The sequence below is a fragment of the Condylura cristata genome, unplaced genomic scaffold, assembly GCF_000260355.1.
Source record: "Condylura cristata isolate star-nosed mole 26May11 unplaced genomic scaffold, ConCri1.0 scaffold00029, whole genome shotgun sequence".
Taxonomy (NCBI): Eukaryota; Metazoa; Chordata; class Mammalia; order Eulipotyphla; family Talpidae; genus Condylura; species Condylura cristata.
The window spans coordinates 9,461,651-9,473,654 of record NW_004567130.1 but is presented as its reverse complement, the minus strand read 5'-3'; the positions used below and the strand labels follow the sequence as shown (position 1 = coordinate 9,473,654).

Below are 12,004 nucleotides of genomic sequence, written 5' to 3'. Positions count from 1 at the left end.
TGAGAAACAGTTATTTACTCAAGGATGGATGCTTGGGTGCCTTTATCCCCCTACTTCAGATATCCCTGGGGTGCACATTATTATACACCTGTCCTTACAGACCTGAGAATGGGTCTGGGAATATGATAGGACTAGAATTAGGGATTCAAAAGGATTATGAAAATTTTACCAGACTTGGACTCTCATGCCTGCTTCAGTTGTGCTGACTCCTTTCTCTTCTCTATGGTAGGCCCTCACCTCCACAAGTGGCTCATTGTGCCTCTCCTGGGAGCTAGCACAGAGTCCACCACTCTGAAACCACTGGGGAGGAGCAGCATCTTTTCAGGCTGAGGGTTTAAGATCAAATTAGCCTGTGTTCACTCCCATTCTGCCATGGAAAACTAGAAACCAATGGAATATGGAGACAGCAGAGATGTTTTCAAGAATGTGGGCCACACGGTGCCAAGGAAATGACGGGTGACATCACTCACCTATTGGGGCTTGTCTCAGGCCTGGCTTTCCCAGTTTATGCCCTACTCTGTACCTGTCTTCTGCACAGGTCTGTAGGGGAGTGTTATATAGCAAGATATATGTAACCATAAAATTTTGGACCTAAATGTGCTGTTGTGGCTTCAAGAGTGGGTGATTCCTGGGGTTATAAGGAGCTTAGTCTAGATAAATATGGTCGGCCCATACCCCCCAATATAAGCTGTTGTTAAGAGCTAGGTTCAAACTCTTAGCTGTGGGATCTTAGGTAGCTGACTTTACCTTCCTACACCTCAGTTTCCTTCACTCTAGACTAGGGCTAGTAGTATCTCCTAGCCTAAAGACTATAAAGTGGTGTTACCAACTAGGGAAACTTTGCCAGTTCCTCAAAAGTTTAAACAGCATATGATCTAGCAATTCCCACTGCTAGGTCTCTAGGTACCCAAGAGAAGCAAAGATACATGTCAACACAAAAAGTTGTATTCAAATATTTGTTCATTATTAGCCCAAGAATAGAAGCAACTCAAGTGACCATCACTGAAGATTATAAACATCCATGTAATGGGATATTGTCATAAAAAGGGATGATAACATTGCTACTGATACATGCTACCATATGGGTAAACCTTGATAGCATGTTCACTGAAAAGCCAAAGGCAAAAGGTTACACATTGAATGATTCCAATGATATGAAATGTCCAGGAAAGTCAAATATCTCGAGACAAAGTTGACTAGAGGCTGGGAAAGGGCGGTTGGGGAGTGGGGGTTAATGGGAAGGAGTTTACTTTCGGGGTGATGAAATTCTAAAAGTATGGTGATAGTTGCATAACTCTATATGCAAAAAGTCAATGAGTTGTACCCTTTCATAATGTGTTTTTTATGGCATGTTAACTACATCAATAAAGCTATTGAAAAAAAAAAAAAAGATTACACGAGAAAGTAGGTAGAATTTGGGACAGTGGGTGACTCCGGGTCTTTATTCCTGTTAAATTAGGTCTAAGATTTAAAGCCCAGAAGCAGTGAGCAGGGGAAGGGCCGCTGAACTTCTCACACAGTTTGAGCCTTTAACTGAGAGTCCCCGTGTGAACCTATTGGGTCTCCTCAGAGTTCTTCATAAGTTAATGGGTGGACAATACCTACCCCAGCCCCTAGGTTATCTCTGAAAGGGGGGCTCTGAGGCAGATGCGGAATTCCGGCCGCGTCTTTGACTTCTGTCAGCGCCGTACGTACCTTGCGTGACAAATGCGTCTTGCCCCAACCCGGAAAGGCCTCGGAACGCCAGGTGAGCTCGTGATTGGCAGCCCAGGGGCGGGCTCCGTGTGACGGCTGCCCCGCCCCCCCACGTCCAGCCGGTTGGCGCCATCCTGGGGGAGGTGGGCGGACCCCGGGGCCCCCGGCGCCCATTGGGTGTGTGGGGAGCTCCTCGGTGGGCCTAGGGCCCCGCCTCCTGCTCCGAGGCGGCCAATGGGCGCGGCGCGTGGGCGGGGCGTCGGCGGCGGCCGGGCGGCAGGGGAGGCTGAGGTGGCCGCTGAAACTGAAGCGGCGGGCGCGGCCGAGATGGCGAAGAGCCGCGAAGAGAACGGGCCACGCGTGCCCGCGGCCGGCGGGAGCCTTTCGGGGACTCGGGAGAACCTGGCCCCAGGTCCCGACGCCGCAGCGACGGACGAGCTCAGCTCTCTGGGCTCCGACTCGGAGGCCAACGGCTTTGCCGAACGCCGCATCGACAAGTTCGGCTTTATCGTGGGCTCGCAGGGCGCGGAGGGCTCGTGAGTAGCGCCGGGGCTCGCGGCCGGGGCCGGACTAGGGGCGGGGGCTGCGGCCGACGGCGAGACCCGCGGGGGGTGGGGAGGCTTGACGCGGACCGAGCCGCCTTCGGGCAGGCCGCCCTCCCAACCTGGGGCGACTGCCCCCTCTCATCCCTGTGCCGTCCCCCCCTTCCCCTCGGGCAGACAGACCCGTCCTTCCCCCGCCAGTCCACTTCCGACCTCGGAGCGGACTGGCCAACCCCTTCTCCCTGCCCCCGTTCTCCAGATAGAATGACCCGCCCCCCAGGGAGGAGTGTCCTCCCAACTGCTGGACAGAACGACAGACGCCTGCACCGACCTCACCATTGGCACCCCAAATTGAGGGTTGATTGACCCCCCCATAGGCTCACAGATGACGGCCCCTCCCCCAGCACATTCTCCACACATTCCCTTGCCTCACTACCCCAGGGCTGGCCCCACGGGACATCTTGAGCAGATTTCAAAAGGTTTGACCACCCTCCGCTCCTCTCCATAATATTCTGACCCTCGGAGACTCGGACCTCTGGATGGGGTGACACTGATCAGTTTCCTTGCAGGGAGTCCCTCTCTGGGGCTTAGTCACGCTCCTGGAAGAGTCAGAGTGCACCCCTCCCTATTTGGAAGCAAATTTCTCCCTGTCGCTGGCAACAGGTGGGCAGACACTCTAGAGTCTAGTACCCAAAGGGTGACTGCACCTCACCTTCAGAACAGACTTGTCAGCTGTCTTGGTGTAAGCTGAGGATCTCTGTGTAAACTCCTTCCAAAACACAAAAGGGTGGGGTGGAGGGGTGTGGTCCTGGCTCAGAGTGCACCCAGGTTCCCTACCCCCAGAGAACCCGGGCACTCAGCTGGCAGGCAGAGAAACGTGACAGTGAAATAGCACTTCCTCCAAGCTGAACAAACCGGGCAATTCACTTGCCCCACAGTCCTTGCAGAGGTCATACTTATGGGTTGGCAGGACCCTTAGAAAGATGAACCCCAGACCCACTCCCATCCCAACTGTCCTGTGATGTGAGACCAGTGCTCCACAGAACTGACAAACCTCTGATGCTGGGCCTCCCTATCTCAACGGAGACAGCCCCACCTAGTCCCTGAGGACACAGCCCCACCCCCAGCAGGTCCCCTACCTTCCCTTGTGACCAGTTGTGATTGCCAAGTGGCCCCCAGCCTCTCTCATACTTTATGGAAGTGCTTTGACTGTAAGAATCCCACTCCACACAAGCAACTTCTTGTTACTTTATTTAAGAAATATAGGCTCGACCCTCAGGAAAGTTCTTTCCTAGGCACTGGATCTTTTCCCACTAGGCTGTCTAGTCTAGTCCAGGTCTCAAAGAGCACCCCTCTTTCTGCTCTCTTACTTTGATTTGATACTGTCACAGTAACCCAGGGGTTAGTTCGTGAAAATTCAAAGGGGACTTAGAGTGTATTTTTTATTTAAGGAGCAATCACCAGGAATCCGGGCCCTGGGAGGGGTGGGGTCTTGAGAAGTGGGAAAAGAATTTCCAGTTCCATTTGTGGCGTTTTGGGAGAAAGAGTTCAGATATGTTGGTGAATTCTTGGGCATCTGATCCTACTATATGTCTGTCAGGCAGTTAACCAGCTCTCAGGGTATAGAGTAGTGTGATGTAGCAGAGAAGTCCAGACTTAGGAAGAAAGCATACTTGGTGGCAGTGTGACCTTGGGCAAGATCCGGCATTTCTGAGTCTGTTTGCTTACTGTACAGGACAACAGTAAGATTACAGTGGGGATTAAATGAAATCAGAAAGTGCCTAGCTCAGTGCCTGGCACAAGTAGGGCCAAGAAAATGTTACTTTTCTTTTCCTTCTAAGGGTCTGAGAGTTGAGAAAAATGAGGGCGTACCTCTGGTATTTGTGGACAGAGAGAGGCCCCAGTGGGAGTACCTCCCTTTGGCTGTAGTCCCTAACCACGCAGCCAGACATCTGTCTTCCCCACCCTCCAACCACAAACCCAGGCTCTGCAGACACCCTGCATCTGTGTTTGTAATATTGGGGCTGAGGTGGGTTCCCAGGTCCCCGCCACACTCCCTGCCTTCACTTGCTTGACCCTTTTGTTCAGCCTACAGTTTCTGGTGTCTGAAAGCTTGGATCTTCTCTGTTTGGTTTATACTGTGGTTCTAAAAAAGCCAAAAGTAAGTTCCCGCCCAAAGCCATAAGAGGGGAAGTTATGGGAAGTTTCAGGGTGACCGCCCTGAACCCAGTCTCGTGGTTGAGGGCTAGGAGTCCATGTGCTATCCCAGAGAAGTGAAACATTAGCACTGATGGCTGCAGTGGAGGTGATGAGGACTCTGGCTTCAGATTAAAGGTCTGTTTTCAGCCATCCTGGCCAAAGGTTGTCTCAAGAGGGCTAGTTTTGGCAGTTGGGGGGTGGAAAGGATAGAGAAGAAATCAAATCAGAGGTACCCTTCTCAGGTGGTTACGAGGTACCTAGCATGAGAGGGCTGAGCTGAAGTTAAGAGATTGACCAGTTTAGCCTTTTTTTTTTTTTAATGAAGATGAAGAAACTGAAACTCAGAGAGAAGAATAACTTGCTGCGATCACACAGCTTATTGGCAGAACCAGCACTTAAGCCCAGGGTTTCTGACTCCCAGATAGATCATTGCATTTACCACCCATCGGTATGGCTTATGGCCCCAGCAGGAAACAGGTACCAGACAGGTAGAACAGAAAGTTCCTGACCTGCCCTCTCCTTCCCTGGCTCAGCACTTTTGACTCCCTCAGCTGTGTAAGAAGCTAACAGGGATAGCCCAACATGGGTAAGAGTGTGTCCTCATTACCAGCTCATTAAAGTGGTTAGCTTCAGGGCTGGGTCCAGGCTTAATCAAAATTTTTTTCCTCATGTCTGTAGAGCAGTACATGTTCAGTTAATATTTATTTACTGAGTGACTTTCATTGATAGACATTTCAAGTCAGAAAACTGAAAGTGACCTAGAGATGACCATCAATCATATAGACAGGCAAACAGAGGCCAGAAAGAAGTGATTTAGCCACATATCTTCAGACTGTTAGGACCAAAGCCAGGAATTGGATTTAGCATTCCTAATTCTCAGTCTTAGCCTTTTCTACTTCACCTTGTCTGTATTTTGAACCTGTTCTGCAGAGAATTTTGGTGGGCCTGAGGAAGACCTGGTCTGCTCTTGATCAGCACTCTGTAAGTGGGGAAAGGCAAGAAAGTAGCCAGCCAGAGAAGGCCCCTGTGGGTGGTATGGACACAATGGTGTTGGCAGTATTTGTTCTTTTGGCTTGACTGGCAATTGAGCTGGTTGTTGAAAGCTAGAAAGGACCAGAGGAAAAGAAAGAAGTGTTCTCAGCAGGGAAGGGTGGGAGGGAGGAGAAATGTTAGTGTTCCTGAACAGATCTGTTTTGGGTCCCTTCTGTAGCAAAAAGGAGTTGGTCAGAAAGAGAAAGAAGGCTACCAGTTGGATACAGGTCTCTTGACCCAAGGGAGATGGATTGAGAGAGGTTAGTCCCCGACCTACCTCTGCTTTTCTCATGTGTGATTGCCTCAGCTAGCTTTCTGAGATTGGAGCTTCCCATTCAACTTTAGCCTGTTCAGTACTACAGGCTAGAGGAGATGAGGAACTATGTCCTCTGGGTTCCCCTGGGTATTGTCTTCCTGTTAGGGGAGTGAGGGATCTGAGCTGAACCCAGGGACAAACATCTGAAACCTCTGCTGATTTGTTCCCTTGTCCCCTGGGTCCTCCAGTCAACTATGGCAGCCCTAGGACTGGAAGTCATAGAACTGCCTTAGTTGGCATCGCTATGGATTTTAAATGTATCAGTTTTTGTTAGGGTTGGGCCAGGAGACTCCTGACAGGTCAGAACCTACCTTTCTGCTTTCCTGCTGCCTCCTGCAAGTTTGTGAGCTGAGAGCATCCTTTTTTCCTTGAACTGTAACAGTTCCCCAGAGAGCATGGAACGGGAAGTAGAGTGGTCCCTGGGTGGTCCATCTGGAAGGAGACATTTACACATGTGAGGCCTGTGTCTGACTCTAGACCACAGACTTCCACTTTTTCTCCTCCTTCTCTTTCTCTGACTTCAAAGGAAAATCCAATTTGGTGACCCTGTGGGTGTTCTAGGGCCTCAGACAAGATTCAACTTGGTGAAGGAGGAGGCCAGTGTACCAGCTGCTGCCCTGGGAAGGTGCCTGTGTGTCCGCCTGCTAAGAAACCCTAAGCTGTGGGAAAGAGATAAGCTGCTGGGGCCTGCTTGATGTTTTTGTCCTTCTAACATTGGGGTCTGAAACAGAACCTCCAGAAGGCCAGTGAGTACTGGCCACTGTCCAGTCACCCAATATGTTTTAAACTGAAGTAGAGGAAAGGTGTGTTCCGTCCTTACACAAGCTCTGGAGTTTGGTTATATGACCTTGAACATGTTGCTTTACTGTTCTGAGCCTCAGTTTCTCATTGTGAAATGGTTATGATAATACTGACTTGGCATGATTATTGTGAACTTTATTTTTTTTCTAAGATATTTATTTATACATTCAAGAGCTGGGGTGCAGGCCAGAGGTGGGGGAGTTGGGGGCAAGATATACAAAAGGATATACAAGAGACAGAGTGGGGAGCAGAACGGGCACTTGACTGAAGTGCACTGCTGAGGGGAGCAACAGGTGAGACAGGAGAGGTCTGCTGCACCATGTGGGTTGGCTACATGTCTGGTTGGGAATTGAACTTTGTGCTGCAGTGGCTGGTGATAGCTTCATAGTGCTGGGGCTTAATTTCTTATGCTACCGGGGAGGCCCTGTTGTGAACTTTATTTATTTTTTGAAAGATTTATTTATTTGCACATATAAGAACTGAAGTACAGGCCAGAGGCGTGGAAGGTGAGAAGAATCACCAGAGACAGAGTAGGGCACAGAACAGGTGGATTGACTGAAATACACTGCTGAGGGGAGCAGTGGGAGAGACGAGAGGTCTGCCATGCCATGTGGGTCACCTCTGTGGCTGGGGATCAAACTCGTGGTGCAGTGGCTGCCAATAGCTTCACAGTCCTGCACTTTAACCCCTGCACCACAGGGAGGGCCCCAGTGTTGGGAACTTGAAATGAGCTGATGATTGAAAAGAACCTGCACATAGGTAGGTACTCAGTGAATGTTCTTCTCCCTCTTAGATGCAGTAGCTAGTGGTTCTGTGTTTTCATTTTCTACTTTCTATCTGGCTGTGAGGATGAGTGTCAGTAAGTGTCCCTATTGGCAGTAGTAAACCCTAACAAATAGTGAACCCTCACTTTTCTTTGAGAGGACTGGTTATCCCATTCTGTAGACAAGTATACTTAAGATCTGAAAAGAAAGTGTTCAAGGTTTGCCAGCTGGTAAATGGCAGAACTGGTGCTAGAACCTGTTTCTTAACATTTAATCTAGTGACTAAGCCTTACTAAGATGGCAGCAGGCAGAGTGCCAGGTGCTCACTAGTCCCTGAGGCCCCCACACCCAGTGAAAGAGTTAGCAGGAACCTGGCTACTTCCCCATCTTAGTGTGGAGGGCAAGGTAGATCTCAGTACAGTAGAAGTCTAGGACCAGCCAAATCAGAGAAAGAACCAGTGATGAAGATCCTCAGAGAGGCCCTGGATGATTGGCTAGATAAGGCCTGGCCTAGCCTCCCATAGGCCAGAGTTCACACTGACAGTCCCTTGACTCATAGTACTTGATAATAGTCACCTGGCTTTGACATCCAGTCTTTTGGAAGTGTGGAGGAGGAGGCCAGTGGATCAATAGGATTTCATTCTTTGGCTAGCTTTGTGGGCTTATGGGAAAGTTTGAAGCCAGTTGAAGTGGCCCTGGCCTTTCATAGAATACATCCTGAGGCCTTCTGGCCCTAGAGGAGAAAGGCTGGCTGTGACCGTCCTCTAACTGTGGATGATGGGCTGTTGCTGACTCTGCTTTGTCATAGCCCTGAGCTCCTCAAGATGTTGAGCATGGTTGGCACATCAAGGGATGCTTCATATCTCTCCAGTAGGAGAGTGGGTTAGCTGGCCTGGTTAAGAGGGAGCAAGAAGTACTGAGCTTTTTGTGGCATCTGTTTAGTAAATAGATTGGATGGCAAGGAGGGTGGCAAGGAGATTCTTCTCTGTGGAGAAAGGAATAAGGCCTGAGGACATGGAAAACTCTACAAGGGTAGTGTGCAGCTGGGGAGGATAAGTTTGAGTGTTTGGACACAGCATAAGCTGATCCTGGGGAGGCACCTGGCAATTGAGAGCTGGCTTGACCTCATCTTGAATATTTTTTCTGTTCCTGGAGCTGGTGCCTTACATGCAACAGAAGGAAACAAGTCCAGTAGTGACAAGGCAAAGGGGCATCATCCACCTTTACTCGTAAAGGAGAGTTTCTGGGTAAGAATGTAAATGTGTGGGAAAGGGCTCAGAACTAGGCACTCAGGTCAAGAAGCTGATGTTAATTCTACTGTTGTAGAGTCCCTTGTGGTACGTGACTTAAGCATATCTCACTTGACCACAGACTCTCTGTTTTTCATACGGTGTTTATTATGTGTGCTAGACTGAGGATCCTGCCTTCCCAGTACTTAGCGCCTTGCAGGGAAGTCAGGCTTTACAGAAGTAGTTAAAGACTTGGCCCGTGTATGAAAGGATTGTGAGAGTCAAATGAGATAACTGAATTAGGGTCATTGTATAAACAGACTGCTGAATAGGGGTCAGGAGACCTTTCTGGGCCTCTCTGGGCTACTAACTGGCTGTGTGACCTTGAGAAAGTTGCCCAATCGCTTGAAGCCTTAGTTTTTCCTATGTATACTGAATCAGTTTTAGTGGGGTGAGGCAGAAGAGCTCTTCTGCTTCTGACATGCTGAGACTGACTTTGCAGTATATGAAAAGTGCCCTGAGAAATTTTTTATAGGTACACACAGTTGCAAAGGCTTGCCATAGCGTAGCCCACAAAAGCCACTGCTTTCAGCATGCTCTGTTCCTCTTCTGAGAGGACCTTTCTTTGTGTGTAGGACTGGTACCCATGTGGCCTTGGGAGTGTAATCAAATCAAAGGATGCTTTGATTTGTCTGGCTCTTTAGTTTGCAAAGTGCTTTTATTCCCATTGCCTTATAGTAATCTTTACAGCAACAAAGGCAGATCAACAGTTCAGTTTTACCCTCTTTACAGACAAGAAAACTAAACCAGAGCCTGGAGCCAAGGACTCCTCCTTTCAGATTCAATACCTAGACAAAGCTCGTGGCTACTGTATGGCCTCCCTTACCCACCCAATCACAACCTTAGGACTTCAGCCCAGGCCCAAATGTTTTGAAATTCTCCTAATAAGCTTCTTAGTTGTTTTTGTTGTTGAGTTGTTACGATGAATTGTGCACTTCCTGTCCCAGGTCTCCATACACAGCCAGGAACAGCTGGGTAATGAGGGGGCTCAAGAACATAGTATGAAGTTATTACTCTCTATGGCATTCTGGGTCCTGATTCTGTGTGTCTAGAGCAAGTCTAGTAGCCACTTTTGAAAGCTACTGTTCCTTTCCCTTGTCTCTTTATCTTGGTTTCATGAAAAAGGAGAACCTAAACTCAGGCCTGGGAGAGTCCAGGTTCATAACAGACCTGGCTTCAAGTCCTACCTCTGTAGTGGTGCTGGGAAGGTATTTGACAATTAGGGAGGTGATGTCGGTAAAGTATTCAGCTAGAACAGTGTCTGCCACAAAGGGTTCTTATAATGCAAGTCTGAATTATTTTTTTAAGATTTATTGATTTATGCATACAAGAACTGAGGTACAAGGCCAGAGGTGGATTCACCAGAGACAGAGTGGGGAAAAGCACAGGCAGATCTACTGAACTATATTGTTGAAGGAGCAGTGGGCAAGACAGGAGAGGTCTGCTGCACCATGTGGGTCAGCTCCCTAGCTGGGGATTGAACTCATGCTGGAGTGGCTGCAGGTAGCTTCAGAGTGCTGTGCTTTAACCTCTTGTGCACCAGGAGGCCCCTGAATTATCTTCTGAGGCTCACTTCAGGCCTTTGGCATAATGAGAAAACAAGGCAGTAAGAATGGAAACAGATTCTCTCTGTCCATTCACCCTTTGGTCTTGGGGATAAGACAGGAGCCAGTCCCACTCATCTTGTGGTTTGGAGCTTTCTGACCTGCAAGGGCAGGTTGGGAATCCCCCAATCAGTTTCTCATTGAGTCATTTGGAGCAGAGCCTTCAGGTGTTCCTGTTGCTCTGGACCCAGATCTAAGGGCCTGATCTACTTTTGTTAGCACATGACCAGAGACCCCATACTGTTAAGGATACATGCTCCAGTAATCTATACACACGAAGGGAGAGGAAGCAGACTCTTAGGGTGAAAGATGTTTTAATAGAACTGGTGTGTAGAGAGAGAGAAAACACACATGTGAAAGAAAAGGATTTCAAATAATATAACAGATTCCCAATAAATCTTCCCAAATTACCCATCCCCGTGTGGGTAAATGTCCATCCAAACGGGGTCAGCCCAAAGCAGGGCTGCTGAGGCCAGAAAATTTGCCACAAGGAAGGAGATACATGGTTCCCAGAGAGCCTGGGATAGCAGCAGAAACTCAAAATTCAAAATCTACCACATAATAATCCACCACGAAGTCAGAATGATGACAGCCATCATCTCTACTAAGGAACAGGGGCAGCCTCCTCTTGTGTCTCTTCCAAGTGTCTCTGTGTGTCTCTCTTCCACCTGTTTCTTTCAAGTTCCTGTTTACATGTGACCCCTCTCTATTTACATATGCACCAAGCTCCTTCCCACACCCTCCCATTCAGGAAGTTCAGTTCATTGAACTTCATTGAATTGGGGCTTGTAATCCAAGGCTGCTTCATTCAAGTGTGGATGGGGAAAATGGCTCCCAATCCACATTCCTTCCTCTGTTTTTTCAAAAGATTTATTTATTCATGCATACAAGAACTACAGGCCAGAGGTGCAGTGAGTGAGAGGATTCACCAGAGGCAGAGTGAGGAGCAGAACAGGCAGATGGATGGAAATACACTGCTGAGGGGAGCAGCGGGTGAGACAGGAGAGGTCTGTTAGGCCACGTGGGTCAGCTCCCTGACTGGGGATCAAAATCATGCTGCAGTGGCTGCAGGATAGCTTCATAGTGCTGTGCTTTAACCTCTTGAATGCCTCTTTAATGGAGGTGTTCTGTAGCACTTTCTTCTTGGACTATAAAGATAAAGCAGAATTGAGAACAGAGGTGGGTCTTCTGAAAGGATCAACTGAAAGCATACAAGCAGAGGGCTGCCTGGGACTGCTGCCTTTCTGGGTAGTAGCACTCATTTGGAGGAAGGCATCAGAGTTTGCTTCAAATTACCACCCTCTCCTTCCATGTTCCTTGTAGGCTTTCATTCTGGACTTCCTTGGCTCTAATGACCCCCTTTATTTTCCCCGCACAGTCACAGGGTAATGCCATTTCATAGAGCAGCCTGAGTGTTGGACCAGGCTTCCCCCCAAAGCACGTTATTTAATTTGGTGACACATAATTATCATTTTCTCCATTTTACAGAGGCAGACACCAAATCCCTGTGAGGTAACGTGAATTGCCAAGTATCACATTCTGTGACTCTGTGTCCATGCACCTCCAAGCTCCTGTGGAACAGGAGCTGTGCTGCCTGGTAGACAGCACTCAGTGCTGAAGTTGAGTGACATAGCAAGAGAAAATCAGAGCTTAGATTCATCTCCCAGAGCTGTCTTCTGCTTGTTCTGGACTTTAGATACTTAATGGTTTGCTGCAAACCTGAGTTTCTTCCTTTGCAGAAGAGGGTAAGAATTAGAGGACC

General features: G+C 48.7%; 1 protein-coding gene across 2 annotated transcripts in view; it reads left to right on the top strand.

Moving 5' to 3' along the window:
* Positions 1–1,985: 1,985 nt before the first annotated feature.
* Positions 1,986–12,004, top strand: part of TBC1D10A (TBC1 domain family, member 10A) — a 30,034-nt gene continuing 20,015 nt past the window's right edge. The window contains exon 1 of one of the 2 annotated variants that reach the window (XM_004690897.2): positions 1,986–2,231. In XM_004690897.2, the coding sequence (XP_004690954.1) occupies positions 2,023–2,231 (209 nt within the window). In that variant the 5' untranslated portion in view covers positions 1,986–2,022. Of the gene's footprint in view, positions 2,232–5,703; positions 5,729–12,004 lie in introns of those variants that run through there. The other variant, XM_012731180.1, reaches the window with a different exon arrangement.